Source organism: Stegodyphus dumicola, chromosome 8 (genome assembly GCF_044657685.1).
Source record: "Stegodyphus dumicola isolate Sdum_Otavi_A_Nest chromosome 8, ASM4465768v1".
Taxonomy (NCBI): domain Eukaryota; kingdom Metazoa; phylum Arthropoda; class Arachnida; order Araneae; family Eresidae; genus Stegodyphus; species Stegodyphus dumicola.
The window spans coordinates 50,582,968-50,601,102 of NC_140775.1; the positions used below are offsets into that span (position 1 = coordinate 50,582,968).

General features: G+C 33.3%; 1 protein-coding gene across 1 annotated transcript in view; it reads right to left on the reverse strand.

Moving 5' to 3' along the window:
* mRpL42 (mitochondrial ribosomal protein L42) overlaps positions 1-8,770 on the reverse strand; it is a 29,789-nt gene extending 21,019 nt beyond the window's left edge. Inside the window, exons 1-2 of the mRNA XM_035367192.2 lie at positions 8,620-8,770; positions 4,100-4,166 (exon numbers count right to left, since the gene is read on the reverse strand). Coding sequence (XP_035223083.1) covers positions 4,100-4,166; positions 8,620-8,680 — 128 coding nt within the window. The 5' untranslated portion in view covers positions 8,681-8,770. The remainder of the gene's footprint in view (positions 1-4,099; positions 4,167-8,619) is intronic.
* Positions 8,771-18,135: the final 9,365 nt, after the last annotated feature.

Below are 18,135 nucleotides of genomic sequence, written 5' to 3' on the forward strand. Positions count from 1 at the left end.
AAATCATTGAGTTTGTTATACAAAAATTCGTTGAAGAGTTACAAAATTGAAATCGATAATAAAACAAATTTCAAATTCCAGATTAGGGCTTCCAGATAGATGTCCATATTCGTTTGAAGGTTAAGTTATTAAAAATTTGATGGTTCTAGGTACCATTGTTTTATTACAATACCAGAAACATACATACACTTATGCAGATTCTTCATAATTTAATTTCTTTAAATATAACACAAGGCTCTAATATTTGGTGGCAACAATTTGAAAGTGAACCGTCATTTAAAGTTTTTAATAGCCCTTGTGAGCTAATGCCCTTTAAGCTAAAAATTTTCAAAGTTACTTGAGCTTCCCTTTACCTATCTTAAAACTAGAAAAATATTTAAATCATAAAAATTCTTATAAGAATTTGCTTTACATTTTAATTGGTTAATTTTCCATAAGTGGAGTAACAGCGAAACTTGGCGACAGTGTACATTTTAGTGAGTTTATGATGCATCCATTGTTAGTGAATTTGAATATATTTATTTGGTTAACAATTTTTTGATGCAAGTGAAGAGATATTTGGTATGTATTATTTTTGTCGTAATTTATTTTTGTATTTTTGTTATCTTTAGTTTCATGGTTGTGACTTGAATTTTTGGTAATTTATTTTAAATTTATGTTTTAGTTTGTAGTAATTTATGCTTGTGTTGCATTTAGTGTCATTTTCTTTTGGTGATGTTAGATTTTACACTGTCATTTCTTTTTGCAACTGGCAATTGCGAAATGAAACAGAGATGTGAAGTTTGAGATCTCAAACAAAAAGAGTTTCGCACCAACTTAACCTACTTATAGAAGATTAGCCTTTTAATTGAATAATATTATATTAGATATATTTGGCAATTTACAACAATATTTCATACGAATGTCTTAACAAGTACCATCTTAAAAATTATCATTACATGCTATAAACCAGGGGTTGCCAATGGCGTTGGTACGGACCACCAAAAGATAGATAAAGTTTTAAAGGGGTCAATTGTGTTTGAGCCAAATATGCAAGGGCAATAGGTTAGAATAATGAAAATTCCACCGATTACAAAAAAATTGTAATATCATACAGTTGCTAATTTATTCTTTACTGATATACAGCTATATCATGTAGTAAGGAAGAAATCATATAACATACATCAGGAAAAAAATACACAAAAAGTATTTAATTTATTTTTTAAATCAATCATACTTTTTTAAATATATAAATTTAAATGCTAAGTGCAATACAAAAGGTAAAATACAGGGCCACAAGAAAACAGGGCCTAAATAAATATTATGAACACAAAACTTCCTAAGAAGATATATCGTTATATACAAGTTCTTAACCCTTTCCTGCATGCTACCTTTTAAAGTCAGAGTTTTCATGGAGAAAAAAAAAAAAAAAAAAAAAAAAAGGATAGGCAGAGGAGTACACAAGTTAAATTTTGTGAAGATAGCACTTATCATTTTAATACTTTGGGTGTGCCCAAAGTGGGCACACTGATTGAATAGAGCTTCGAAAATAGTGCTGAAATGAGCATTGTTGTCAATGAACTGATCGATGAGATGCGGAGAAACAAAGAATACAGACTCTCAGTTGTCCTAGATTATCAGTGAGCCTGGTCTGGGCACACCTAGGGTTCAGCGATTGATTTTAGGCAAGGTTTCAAGGTAAAAATTTAAAACTAATATAGAATAAAGACATTAGAATACAGCCAAAAAAATAACATAGAAATTTCTTTTCAAACAATTCCTTTTATACAAAAAAAAAAAAAAAAAAAAAAAAAAAAATCTGGAAGATTTCTTTGAAAAATGAGGTTTTTAAAAAACTAAACATGGCTAAAATATATGGACTGGTTTGTGTTGAGCTGCCATCTACTATAAATAAAGAAGGTTCAGAGTAACCTATAAATCCCTTTTTCATTCAATTTTTCTGTGCATACAGAAGGAGATTTTTAGGTTTGTCCAGACTAATCGCACTGTGCCACAAAGGGTTAATGTTCACTGCCAAGACACAGAAAATTTGAATGTGGCAGCATAATTCATTGAACTGCTGAACTTGATATATCTGATCTTGATGTTATGTGATATGAAAAGAGTTTACTGCACTGAAGAAGAATTTTCAAGCATAAGTCTTAATTAGAACACATGCATATGCTAAGTTTAAGAATTTAAAAATCATCCCCTACCAAAAAATAAAATAAATAAAAATAAAAATAAAAATAAAAATTTAAAAAAAAATAAAAGTTGTTACCGAACAACATTACAGACATTTCCCTGTGCTTACTTAGTACAGTAATGCTTCAGTCAAATTAATAATTTACTACAGAAACTGGAACAGAGCTTAAGTAGTTTTAAACAAGGTGATTTAAGAATTAAGCAGTTTTAGGCCAAAAAGTACAATAATTGCATCAATATGTTAAGCACAACCATAACATTAATTAAAATCAATTTTTTATCCAATTAGAATTTGTAAATTGTGTTTGTTTATAAATTGTGTGAATTTGTAAATTGTGTGTTTACATTTCTAAAATTAAAATCATAATATAAAAACAAAAATCTTATATTTTTTCAAAACTTTTGCTCATATTCTTAGTCCAGTCACTATCTTTAAATTATTTATGAGTAATTATTTGTATTACATTATGCTGTAATAGGAAAATATGTAGGGAATCAATGAAGAAAACTACTCTTTTAAAACAGATCAATAAAAGAAAAAGGTTGGGAATCCCTGTTACAAAACAATGATTTATGAAGACTAATTTCTTCAGTTAAACAATCAGGCTTACATATGCAGTCCAGCACTAACTTACAAACTAACATTCGCAGAAGGAGATACCACCAAGAAGTTATTTATTACTTTACCAGCTTAAAGACACCAACACTGCTACAATGAATTTATCTTACTCCTTATAGGACAATGCTACTATAGTTATATAACTATTAAATGCTACATAACCACTAAAAAAGTGAAGATTTAATCACCAATAGGTGGAATGTAGAACTGGCAATTCCCTGTATGCAGTAAGACCCCGCTTAACACGGGGGATATGTTCCATCGAAGTAGAGCGTAATGCGAAACAGCGCTAAGCGAGGCTATCTTAACATGTAAATAATGGGGTTAGAGGAAGACGGATAAAAAATGGTTAGGCATTAAATTTAATAATGTTTTTTTAATAAAAATAAAATCAAACATTTATTTCTTACAAAAATAAAAACAATATAAACGCATATACTTTTAAAAACAAATAAAATTCTCAGTCAGATCATTCAGTCTATTCTGGGTTTCCAATTTTCTGCCTTTTTGTCAAGAAGGCATTATGATAGATTGGCTTAATGGCATATTGCGTTCAATTTCGTCGTCAATCCATATAGACAGTCATTTTCCCATTTCCTCTATAATGTTATTTCTAGAATGGGTAATTCTAGTTGCAGAGCTTGACGTAGTTGCAGTTGCCGGATACAGTATTTTTTCTTTATTCTTAAGAATTGTCCTTATTGTTGAAGTTGCCAAAATCAATGCAGCACTAATTTGAGATTGACGTTCACCAGAATCTAATCTCCTAATCACTTGCATTTGAGTTTCCAGTGAAATGCTTTTTCTGGTTGCTTTCTTTTTTTGTTTTTTATTATCACCCATGATAAAAACTAAAGATCATAATATTTGTCACTGTATTAATCATTATAGTATTATACAAATTTAAACTTACAATAATGTCAACAAATGTTTCAAATGATAAAAATGTGTCCACAAAGCAAGAAACACAACTACACTGTTTCAGATATGTTATTTGGAAACCTAGCGTTGCGCACAATTTCGGAGAATCCCCGGGTTGAAATAAAAGAGCGCTAAACCGAAACAGCGCTAAACGAAACAGCGCTAAGCGGGGTCTTACTGTGTTTAGGTTCAGAATATTGTGAGATTAAAAGGTAAATACACAATCTAAGAGCAAGGTACAAAACAAGAATCAGTTGGCAGCTTCCTGTATGTTTAGGTTCAGAATATCATGAGACTAAAAGGTAAATGCATAATCTAAGAGCAAGGTACAAAACAATAACAGAAGAATATCAAGAAATTTGTAAAGATATATACCTGTCTTTCATAGAAGAATACGGCTGATAAAGACATGCTGGTAAAAATACCTTTTGACTTTGTTTATCTACAAAATATGCAAAGCAATTAACATAAATTTATAGAATACAGCAATATTTATTTAGATAATGAAAAACAGTGACAAACGAGCTTAAAAACAAGATTTGTAAGTTTCTTCCACAATACAAAACACAAATCATCAAACAGTGGAAAAAACTAGGTTAAAGAATTATTTATTAGTCAAGTGGACTTTTTTTTTAAATTTATACAATGTTTTGCTGTATAATAGTTATGTATTTCTTGCTAGTCAAAATTCTCAGTATTACAGAAGTGGAAGAAAGCAACTTTAGAACTTATTTATATTACTATACCCACAGTTTATTTATTAATTTTTATTTATGATTATCTCAGAATTTTTCTACTTGCTTGTTTTATATTTTATTCATATATAATTTAATCAGCTTCATTTATATGTTCGTGATTAAATGTTTTGGTAATATGTACATATACTAGTGGGCAAAACATAAAGAACAAATTCATTTTTCAGCATATAACCATGAAATTTTTGAAAATGCCTTTTTGTGATCAGTATGATGGAAAGCGAGTTTGTACATGCAGTATAGCTGCAAATAACATCTTAACATGTGGCACAATAATAGGCAAGCTTGAGAAAGGGTGCAGTTTGATGTTTGTCGCTTTAGAGTTTGGAACTGCTAAAACTGTTGTTTCACAAGCCTGGAAAGCCTTTTAAGAGACAAGTTCAGCTGTAAGAAAGGCTAGTGACAGTCAGCTAAGGAAAACAACAATAACTGATGACTGATATATTATCTTGTAGGTGAAAAGAGATCAAAACCAGAGGCAGGTAGTTGGGCACAGCAACTGGATGACAAGTGTCCCAGTTTACTGTGACCAGACAACTTCATAAAGGTGGCCTATTTGCCTGCCATTTTGAACGCTGCATACTATTGATGGCAGCCTATCAAAGGCCCCATTTACAGTGATGTAGAGAATGCAGACTGAACACCTCATCAATGAAGTCATGCCCTCTTTACAGGTGCGAATCGTTTCAGTCTGACAAACAATTTTTGGCACCAGTTGATATGCACAGAAGTACAGACACACTTTTGTCCCATTAACATCACACTAGTGTGGTCCTGGCATGCTGTGGTCCAGGAGGCATTATGATGAACGCACTGACAAAGCTCCACATTTTTGACAGAAGTTCAGTTACCAGATATTATTACTGTGATGAAGTTATCTCACTTTCTGGAGAATACCAGTCAACTGAAATAGATGCTCTTTGAAGAATGGGAAATCTTATCCAAAGAACTGTTAGATAATCTGGTGTTGAATATCGACAGATGGTGTAATCTTTTTCAGATTAACTAAGTTAATAAACTTTTAATTTCAGAAAAAGTGTATTGTTAGGCTAGTGTATTCTCAAGCTTCAGTAAAGCTCTTTAAAATATGCAGACATATTTTAATGTAAAATATTCTTAATTCATGACATACTGCTACAATGATTTTCAATTTAAACCACTTTAGAATGCAAAGTATAAAATATATGCAATGTAATAATAAAACCTGGAAACAATGGTTCAAGTTTCATAATCTGCATTGGGTTTTATAAGTGCCCTGGGGGAAGACAGGTTTTGCCTATATTATCCAAAAATATAGCTTTAAGGTGCAAAATTATGTTAAATATATACATCTTATACCATTTACTCTAATGGAATACTTTTCCTAGCTCTAAATTTTAAAAAGCATCATAGGTACTGGTACTTTTCCGTTTCGCTGGCGCAAATCTCGCCAAGCAGACTTTATTGGCCACAACACACAGTATACACATAAAAAATGTTAGTTCTAAGAAATTTTTATTTTGAAGGCATACACGTTTTTATATTGTTTAAAATTTTGTAAAAAGAAAATAAATTTGTAAAAAGACATTAATTTAAGAATTTACTATGCTTTGATGGTACTACATCCTGATTCGCAGTTTCATATCACGTGACCCTAAGTGATTCGCCGGTTTTTGTCACATGACCCCCACATGATCTCATCTCACGTAAACTACGTTACAAAAATCTAATTCTCTCAGTAATTATCTACAATAATTTCAAGTTAAATCTTAATTTGGAATACAAGTTTAAATGCAAGAATTATTTCAATTCGTACGAATAGCTTACTCAGAAATTATGCAAAACTGCAGTGCTTTACTTCTTTAGTACATTCTCATTAGAATTGATGAATTTAACCCTTGACTTTGCCTTTTCTATATTTTCGCCTTCGGTAGAGCGGTGTGATTGCATTCTAATTGACTTAATTACTGCGAATTGTTTTAGGGGATAAAATTTAACTATCTTGTAAAAATTATATGTAATTGTATGCCAGTATTGAAAGAAACAATCAATCTGATATGAAATGGCTGCGACTTGTTTAGAAACTGAGGCGTATACCAGTGAAGATATTCCGTTTGGCATCAGATGTACCATTACTGGCTACTTTATCGTTTGCGCCGGCAAAATGAAAATGTACCCAGAAGTTTCTAAACATATGTGTAAGAGACTTAAAATGCATTACATATTTTCCGTTGTGAGACACCCAATGCGCATTCCAAATTACTACGATTTCAAGAAGAGATTTTTAAAAAAAAATTAAATTTATTTCAGAGAAAATATAAATACTTTTCAACGAACATCTATACTGCAGATTACAATCAAATATTTCTAAACATTTTCTTCCAAACGTAATTTAGTTACCACCGGAAAGCTTAAAGAAAATAAACAGCTAATTCTGCTAATAGAAAATTAATAAACATCATATTATTTGTAACCAATGCGAAAAGGGAAAGATATATATGGGAAGCACTTTCGGAGAGAACCCGGTGAATGTAAACATTGCCAAATTTTGCGATAATAGTTAAAATCTGGTAACCCAGCGGATTCAACCTATTCGCTTGTTGCAACCATTCATCTTGCGTCCATTTTGTTTCGTTATCACTGTGGTTCTTCGCATTTGCAGATTTCTATTATTCTTTTATTTATTACTTTTTTTTCTTAATTTTTTAACAACGAATAGATAGAAATATTTTCGTAGATCCCGGTTCTCGGTTCGGGATGAAAGGAAGAAAATAAAGCGGGAGGGGTGAATGCTAATTTGTAACACGGCTGTTCACGTTGTGTTCTTAATTATTAACAGCTGTACGCACGCAGAACCATGAGGTTCGAAACGCTCAAATAATTTGTTTTCGTACTCCGCAAAAATGTGCGTTTTAAATAATTAAGTAATGCTTTTATTTTTATTATTGTTTATTGTCACCTAAAATTATGATAATAAATCAATTTTTATGGCGTAAAATTGTAACAATATATTGTTAATGCTTTTCTTACAATAACCTTTCAGAGGATGGCAGGTGTGACATAAATAGATTATTAAATTTTAATAATAAATAATATTTATTACTGATTATCTGTGACAGAATAGTTTGATGTATTCCCATGGTCATCAAAATTAGCAAACCACTGCTGGTGTAAGGAATATAGTTCAAATGACTCTTGAAAAGTAATGAAATGTGTAATGTTCAAGTTTTATTAACAATGCTACTGAAGAAAATTTGATTACTGTTGAAGGTTATTAGTATTGTGAAATAAATTATGAAAAGGATGGGTATTTGTTTCAATGTAAATTGCTTTAACCTGCATGCAAGTAACTTAAAAAAAAATACTGAAAACTGTTAATCAGAGTTCATACACATTTCTGCACACAGAAATTAAGGACCATTAATGAAAAAAAATTCAGGACCTATGAGTAAACGCGAACTGAATAAATTCAATTAAAAATATTAGCGATGCCTGCATTTCACATTTGTAATACCATCCTAAAAATAAAATAGATCCATAAGTAGTATGTATTATTACTAAACATGAATTAACATAATTATTAATAAGTTTGAAAATGAAATAAACTTTAAGTAATTGATCAAGTAGCATTAAATATTTTACACTTATAATAGTTGGTCATGTTTGAAAGAAGTGACATTTACATTTTACTAACTTTATGTAACTTTTTTTTTATGACTCATAATGTCACATACTTGGTCAGGCTAGCGGTTTAGTAAGTAGCAGGTTGATTTTATGTCAAATGGCATAGGTTAAAGTATCATAAGAGATATCAAAGAGAAGTATAATAATTAGCAAAATTCATAACAAAAGTTAATAATTTAATAATTAATTTCTGTTTAAATTTAATACCAATTTATTTCCGTATATCACGTTTAACCTGTTAGTTTTACATCTACATGCTTATTATCTGTGAATTTTTACTACCATATGCTTAATATATTGTTTAGTCTGCTAACTAGAATTTACATGCACTAAAAATCACGTTTACAAAGTATCACGTTTACGGCTCGCCTCAAGCGTCGATGAAACGCGAGCTTGGCGAGTAAAAATGGAACGGCGCCAACGGGTTCTCTGCGGATGAAAACCCTATATAGGTAATCTAAACAAATATTTCCAAACCTTTAAATACTTTCCCAAGAGAAAAAGGATATTTAGACAATCGTGACCTCACAGAAAACATCTTTCACCTTTCCGCGCGTAAAAAATTGCAAACAGTGATAAACGGATAACTTGTTTTGCTTCTCATAAGTCTTTTTACCCTCTAAGCGAATATCAAGTTTGGATGTAGAAAAAAACAGGACTAAAGAGAAGGGCTAGCTCATAGAGTGTTTCCCCTGAAATATGCAGTGAGGAACGATGACGTAGCAATGATGCCACTGAGCGCGGAGATGCAATTGACAACATAGAAATTAGCGTTTTAAATTTGAAGAACCAGCATTTAAAATGAGCTGTGTGTGAAAGATAGCTATAATTTGGAAGAGACAATAATAGATAAAGTGCGCTACTCTTAGCATAAAGTTCCTTTTTTTATTTGCAGGGATTTTTTTTTTCTTTAAATGCCTGTTTGTTTCTAATCATTTCTTTTTCTGCATGTTAACTAAGAGAACTGTACTACTGCTTCTAAGATAACTATAATAACAGCTATTTAAAATTAATCAAAAAACAACCTTAAATTGGCATAGTTTTAAACATGTATGGTTATATATGGCAAAATTTCTGCTAATCTAAGTTTGAGTTTATCCTAATTGTAAATTTTACATTGGCATATTTTTCTCCCGATTCAATAAATTAACATATATTTTTTTTAAAAATAATTTTGTAACTTAGGCTTACATCAATATTTCATTTAAATAAATACATGTAAGATTCTTATCTTAATTTAGACAAAACAACTTTACTCACAGTACCTAAAATAATTATTTAATTTTTCAAAAGTGTGGGTTAGGGGGCAGGTCTTCTTATGCCAATTACTTTAATATTATGCTTTATATATATTTTATCTAGAATGCTAAGCTAACACAAAATCGAATCAATAATAACAGAGGATACAATAAAAATAACTGTAACAATAACTTAACAGAATTAGTTCTCATTTGAAATACGCTTTACGCTATTAACTTCTAAAATGCCATCTAGAAATATTTCAAATCAAAACATATTATATATGCTTACTTGTACAGTCGCAATGCAACTACAAGTTGTTGAAACATTATTTATTGGCTGCCACATTCGAAGCAATCCATTTTTTTTGCCTTTTTGGTTGCTTTTATTTGAGAAAAAACATATGCATTTCTATTTAAGAAACGTATTCTAATAAAAGTTCTCACTCTGCAAAATAAACGAATTGCTTCTCTGTTAACTTCAGGATAATATTTCTCCAGTTTATTAATTAAAGAGCCAATTACATGCTTCCCTTTATAGTAAGTTGTACCATGAACTGCACAAAATATGTTTTTGAACTCATAAACTGTATTCATCCATGAATGAGAAGGTGTAGTCAAACCTCCTAAGGATAATAATTTAATCCATTCTGAATTAAATATTGGTTCATCAGCACTATTTTTAGATATTGTTCCAAATGATGGGTCTTTGTCTCGCACACGATAGGCAATATAACCTGCAACATATGTTAATGCTTCTTTTTCGGCTGTCGAAAATTGTCTGTCGGAATTCAATTCTAATTCCCATGCCATAGGAGAAGGTTCCTCTATGAAATCCAAATCCAAATCATCAATAGTATTTAATGGAAAAGCATCTTCCTCCTCAGTTTTCAAAGCCCTTTCAAGTATTTCGGATGTTAAATATGAATCAATATTTCTGCTTTCTTTAGTCATGCATACTTTTGAAGATAAATTTGGCAGCTTATTAGCGAGTATTAATTGCTTTAAGCGGCGTATAACTTCACAAGTGATGGATGGTCATTAAACCTACCAAGCCCTCGAATCTGACTAAAGAGACTTTCAAGTGCATCCTGAGTTAATCTAGATGTACGTATCCAAATGATCAGAAGGTTGTTGATGCGTGTTCCTTGATCTATTGCACCAAGATATTTTACTGTACATTTATTTACAAGTCGTATGCCACCTGGCATGTTTACAAGCGTTATGCCTCCTGGCATGTACATGATAGACATATTCTGCCACCTGGCATGTGAATTGATACATCATACTAGTTTTCTGCCACCTGACAGATACGATGCAATTACCTCAATTAGCGGTAATACGCCCGACATTTTGGCGTGTCCGCTTCCCTTACGTTCTGTAACGCAACTAACTTTTTGTGCGGTGCGCCCTCTGGGCACAAATCACCGCAATCACCGAGGAGGCCAAAACATCCTCCCCCCCCCGATGAATTACATTCATCTTAATACAATCTTCAATATATGCAAACAAGTAAATGAAAAATATAGAAACTGAAAACATACAAAAACCTTCAAAAAGTATAAAATTACATGTTACACTTACCAATCTTCTAGCAAAATATCTTATATCTTACTATATTGAAACGTTAACTATGAGGGTTAAACTAGAACAAACAAATAAAATTATTAGTACAATAAGAAATGAAAATAATAATAAAACATATTCAATATAAACCAAACACTTAAGTTAATGTTCTTCAACTGGTAAAAGACACAGTTTGGTAATAGGACGTTTAATGTCCCCGTGCACAGTTTTTAGTCTAACCACTCGGACATTATTGTCTCTTCCTGGAAACACTTCTATTACTCGCCCGAGTTTCCAACGTAATGAAGGCATATTATCTTCTTTAATGAGAACCAAGTCATTTAGGCGAATGTTTCTGCTAGGCTGTCTCCATTTGCTACGCTGCTGTAGTTGGCACAGGTACTCTTTAGACCACCGCTTCCAAAACCCTTGGAACATCTGCTGTGTTAGTTGCCATCTTTGCAATGGAGACACTCGTACTTCGGTTAAATCTTGTTCCGGAACAGCTGTTAAAGAGGTCCCTATAATAAAGTGTCCAGGAGTCAAAGCTGTCAAATCATTGGGATCACTGGAGAACGGTGTTATTGGCTTCGAATTTAAGCATGCTTCAATTTGTGCAATTAGAGTTAGAAACTCTTCATAAGTCAAAATTTGAGTTCCAACACATTTCTTTAGATGCAGCTTCATAGATCTAACAGCTGCCTCCCATATACCACCATGATGTGGAGCAGCTGGCGGGTTGAATATCCACCTTATGTTTTCATTTGCTAACCACCTTTCAAATTCTGAAATTGACTCGACAGATGAAACTGCTTCCTTGAAGATTTTATTTGAACCTATAAAATTAGTTCCACAATCACTTCTTATTTCTTGAGGTTTTCCTCTTCTCGAAGCAAATCGTTTTAAAGCAGCTAGGAATGCTTCATTTGATAAGTCGCTAGCAATCTCTAAATGGATAGCCTTTGTAACTAAACAAACGAAAATACAGATATAACATTTAATTGGTCTTATACCTCTTCCCCTTTTCAGTTTCATAGAAAATGGGCCGGCATAATCAACGCCAACCTTTGAAAAGGTTCTACTTGGAATCACTCTACTTGCAGGTAGTTCTCCCATTAATTGAATAGATGTTACTGCTCGTACTCTGCAACATTTTATGCATTTCCAAATGCATTTTTTAATTTCATTCTTTGCACTTATTATCCAGTATTTCTGTCTTATTGCGGATAACATTAAATGCAACCCTCCGTGTAAATGTTTTTCGTGATAATGCTGTATCATTAATTTTGTGAAGTGATTATTATTTGGCAATATAATGGGATGTTTACTTTCTCTGGTAATTTCTGCGTTTCTTAATCTACCTCCTACTCTTAAAATTTCGTTTTCATCTAGAAATGGATTAAGTGAAATGATTTTGCTTTTAGTTTTAATCGGTTGTTCTGTCTTTAAAGCCTTAATTTCTTCTGAAAATTCATTAAGTTGAACATTTCTTATAATAAATTCTGAAGCCTTCCGTAACTCATAGGCGGTAAGCACACCAGATTGCTTTTCACGAGCGGATTTACAGTTGTTCACGAAGCGCAGAACATAAGCCATTATTCCCAGTACTTTGGTTAAATTTCCGTACAGTTCAAGATTTAGTAACGGTTCTGTAGATTCCACAAGTGTTTTCAAAGTAACACATTTACGTTCTTCACTAACGTTTTGCAAGTCAGCTTCGGTATTCATTTCGTTTATGTGATGTCGAATATCTACTTCTGAAAGCCAGGGTGGCCCAGAAAACCAATCACTATCATTAATTAGAGCTTCAGCATCCATCCCCCTCGTAAGTTTATCAGCAGGGTTTGTCTTCCCACTGCAAAAGTACCAGTTGTTTAAAATTGTTTTCTCCTTGATTTCTACCACACGATTTCTAACAAATTGTTTCCACTCGTTGGCAGATCCCTTGATCCAGTGAATGCAAATTTGGAAATCAGTCCAGTAAAATATATTTCCCTTATCCAACTGCGGAAATATCGATTGCAAATACGAACCTAATCTTGCAGAAATTAATGTTCCCAAAAGTTCAAGCCTAGGGAGTGTTACCCTTTTTAATGGAGCCAAACGGGATTTCGACATTATGAAACTTGTTTTACATTTATTTTTCTTCTTAAATCTAAAATATGCTACGGCACCATAACACTTGGGACTGGCATCAGAAAATATGTGAACTTCTATAAACTTCCAACACATATCACTGAAGTACTGTCTGGGAATTTCGAAAAACTTTATTTTTTCAACTTCTTTTAACCATTCCTGAAATATGAGTTCTGTATCAAGGGGAACACTTTCGTCCCATTGAATACCCTTTTCCCACACAGTTTGCATTAATAGTTTAATTCGAACAGTAAATGGATTCATAATTCCCAAGGGATCAAACAGCATACCACATGCTGCTAAAATGATGCGTTTAGTTACTTTGAGATTTTGTAACTTCTCAAACTGAGATACATCTATTTTCAAATTATCATTGACATTGTCCCAGATAAGACCTAAAACTTTCAACGGTACCAACGGTACCAAAGAGTCTTCAGATGTTTCACGATAGTCAATTCCATTAAGTTTCCATAGTTCATTCAGCTCAGGTGAGTTTGAAACCCATCTACGTAAATTCATACTGGCCTCCCTAAGAATGAAAATCATGTCCTTGCTTAAATGTAAGGCCTTTGCTACATTAACTGTCCCAGTAATTAAATCATCTACGTAAAGCTCTTTTAACATACTGCATGCCTCTTCGTAGGCATCTTCATACCTTTTTTAAATGCAGTCTTACTGTAGCTGTTTAATAAATAAGGTGAGCACTTGACCCCGAAAGGAACTCGATTGTGTTGGAGAACTTGTAAGTTGGGATTACTGTGATCGAGATTTGACCCTTCTTCATTTATCCACAAAAACTTTAAAAAATCCCTATCTTCTTTAGCTAAGCCTACCTCTAAAAATGCACGCTGAATGTCGGCACAAAACGCAATTGAATGTACCCTGAATTTAATGATAATCTTTAGCAAATCAGGATTTAAATTAGGTCCGCTTTCCAAACAATCATTAAGTGATAAATTTCCCTTACTTTTAGAAGAAGCGTCAAAAACTATTCGAACCTTTGTAGAATCCTTCTGCTCGCGCACTACCGCGTGATGAGGCATGTAATACCCCGTTTTCAAACTACTATTTAAGTACGTATCTACCCGTTCCACTATACCATCTCTCAAGTGTTCATTAATTATCTCATTATATTTTAAATATAGCTCGCTATTTTTCTGAAACTTATTATTTAAAGGTTGTAAACGCTGTTTCGCGATTTCATAATTGTTATTTAAACCTTCAACACCATCTTTCCACAATAATCGAGTTTCATACCTTTTATTCTTGTAAGTTGTATTTCGTTCAAATGACTCTAAAATTTCTTTATCTGATAGAGATATTTCTTTATCCGAACTTATCCCAATTGCTTCTAATTCCCATATTTTTTTAACTCTTTCATAATCTAAGTCCTCATTTACAACGGTTATATGATTAACTCTTGCGTCCTTACACTATGATCCTTCGTCCTTGCCTTGAATCACAAAACCGAAAGTGCTTTCTGTTGCGACTAATTTTTTACAAATCTTCACGTTTCGTTCTCCTAAAATTTCCCAAATATAATCCGAACCTATTAATACTTGAATTTCGTCACTCGTACCAGCATCTGCTAATTCTATTCCCTTCTCAAACGCTATCTTTCGTATCCACCGAGAAGGAACTTTTACTTGCCCTAGTGTTATAGAATCAATGACTATTGCGTTAATTTTTATCTTTTTACTGGGATGGCTTACATTTTGCATTACGATTTCTACGATATCATACAAGCGCTCTTTTGCATCTTTGCATCCAAATGTGAAAATAATAAGCGCTTCTTTATGAATAATTTTCAACCCCAGTGAATCAACCACTTCTCGTAAGATGAATGACTTTGTTGACCCTGAATCTAGCATACAACGTAATACCTTTTCGTTCCCCCCTTTACACCTAACTGTTGCCGAAAACGTCTGTAAAAGAACGGAAGTCGTTAGTTTAATTTTGTTATTATTTTCATTACATAAGAGCGAAAGAGAAGCTTCAGGGATTGGCGTTTGTTTTGTCTGATTGGAAGTATCCGTCTCTAAACCTTTCGATGCGGCGTCACATATTAACGAATTATGTAAACCTTGGACATTGCACAGTCTGCATTTTTCATCTTTATGAGCACAGAAACGCCTTGGATGCCTTTTCGAAGAGCAAATAAAACATAAACCTCGATCCATTAATGCCTTTCGGCGAGCCTTTAAATCAAGTGCGCAATCATGATTCATATGACAAGCAGATAAACAAAATATGCAGACATTTTGATTCTCTTTCTTAGGCGGGGTAGAGAACTTTCGATTTGGATTAAAATGTGATTTTTGAAAGTATTTAGAGAGAGTTTCGCTTTGACTAGTTAATACCGAAGCAACTTGCTTATTCGTACTGTAATCATTTCTTTTAGAATGCATGATAGATTTATTTTGATAACCTTGATGGGAACTTTTGTTTCGTATTGATGTTTCATTTACATCAAAATTCTTAGAACGCGCTAACATCATTGATGTTTCCCTACATTCCACTTCCGTTTTCAAGAACGTTAGTAGTTCATTAACATCGAAATTTTGTTTATCACTTCTTTTCCTAGTGAATTCTAGAGTTAAATTCTCGGGTATTAACTTTAACAAAATAGGGGATAATAAATGTCCATAAGAACCACTAGTAACATTTAAAGAATTTAAATTCCTTATTTGTATTTCTATATCGTCATAAAGCTTCCTCAAAGAAGCCGTATTTCCGGAATATTTTACAGGTTCTAAACTCAACAATTTATTCATATGCGCATTAATTAACAGGTCATCTCTGCCGAAACGGTTTTTTAGTATATCAACAGCCACCGTATAGTTTTCACTAGTAAATGTTAATCCACTAATAGCATTTAAAGCTAAACCTCCCAAAAGCGATTTTAAATAACAAAACTTGTCAACCGAACTGAGACTTTCGTTTTGGTGAATGGAATTACTAAACTGATTCCAGAATTCAAGCCAAGAATAAGGATCACTGTAATATTTTGTAATCGTTAATTTTGGCAATTTTAAAGTATTAACTTCACAAGTTTTCAACTTCGGGGATATAGTTTCCTCACTAGAATTTCTAGATTCAACTTGACACGCGTTTTTTCTTAATTTTTCCTGAATTTTACATTTAAAACTTATAATTCTTTCCTGATATTCCTGCGCGGAAATTACTTCTGTTCCCAACTCCTGTTCCGTAATTATAAGTTTTTCAATCTCAGAATCGTATTGTTTCAACAACTGTGATTTTTCAAGTAACATTTCGAGTAATTCTTTTAATTTCTCATCCGCGGTTTCACCCTCTTCTAACAATGCAGAATCTATTTTACTCATCAACTTGGTAGTTAAGTTACGCGTCACCGTACGCAACTTCTTTGCCTTATTCATAGCCTCCATTTTACCATTAGATTCTATCAACTATAATAATCACCAAGATTTTTATTCAACAATTCTATTCAAAACTGGAAAAATGAGAAAGGGCCTACCTCGAATTTCTTCGCGTGAAATCCTGGCTTTTCAGTCATGAACTCACTAATTTTCTTCGTCCATTCTTCATGTCCACAAATCACGTCCGGGTCACCAGAAAAAATGTGTACGTATCCAAATGATCAGAAGGTTGTTGATGCGTGTTCCTTGATCTATTGCACCAAGATATTTTACTGTACATTTATTTACAATTTATTTACAAGTCGTATGCCACCTGGCATGTTTACAAGCGTTATGCCTCCTGGCATGTACAGTCGGCCACAAAAGTATTCGAACACCGGTACCCTATCAGAAAATGACAAGATGGCGTTTTTTTTCTCTTTCTCTCTGTGTGTCGTGTTATTCCATCCTAGGTTTTCTTCTCCCCCCCCCATCTTGGAAAAAACTGGAAAAAATTGGTTACGATCTCTTTTTGAATGGGGAGATGCCATTTTGAGCAAAAGATGACGACCCTATCTTAGAGAATGAACATGACCGCTCTACACACCCTTTCACTCTCTCTCTCTCTCTTTGAATTGGGAAGCCATTTTGGGAAAAAGCAGACGATCCTATCTTGGAGAATGGAAATGAACGCCTCTCCCTCTCTCTTTGAAATGGAAAGCCATTTTGGGACCCTCTATTCTTGGGGAGGGAGAAAACTGAAGTCTGCACTTCGCTGTCTCTGAATGCGGAAAGCCATTTTGGGAAAAGCAGACCCTCTTCTTCTGATCTTGGAGAACTGGAAATGAACGCTCTACACGATCTTTCTTTGAATTCAGACGGTATTTTGGGACCTTCTAATGTTGGAAAACTGAAATGGACGCTTTACGCTTTCTCTCTCTCTCTCTCTCTCTTTGAGATGAGTAGCCATTTTGGAGGATTCTCCACCACCATCCTAACCTTGGAAAACTGAAATGAACGCTCTACACCTTCTCTTTCTCTCTCTCTCTCTCTCTCTTTCTCTCTTTCTCTGAAATGGGTAGTCATTTGAAAACTCCCTAACTTTGGAAAAAACAGAAATGAACGCTCTACACCATCTCTCTTTGAAAATGGGGGGTGTCATTTTGAGACCTCCCTCCCCTAAACTTGAAAAAAAAACTGAAATGAACGCTCTACACTTTCTCTCTTTGGACATGGGTAGCCCTTTGGGGACCCTCTCCTCTTGGTAGGAAAAAAAAGAACTGAAGTGAAGGCTCTACACAATCTCTCTTGGAATGGGACCCATTTTTCGGGAAACGTGGATCACCTCATGCTGGAAAACTGAAGTGAACCACCAAGATTGGACTCTATATAATATTATTTTTAATTGACATCATGACCCTCCTCCAATTTGTTATTAAAAAAATTTTTTTTTGTTTTGGTTTTTATCCCATTTCCGATGTGATTTCAGAAATGCAATTCCATAACAGTTCAATTTCATTCGAGGTTAAATGATCTAAACAGTCTTTGACCCACCCATCCGTATGATTATTTTCTTCTCCTTCCTGTTGCACCAAATTTTGTAAGTCCGTATAATCATTCCATACGGGAAGGGCTGGATCCTCACAAGGCTGTCTTGAAACACTTGGAGTCTCTTT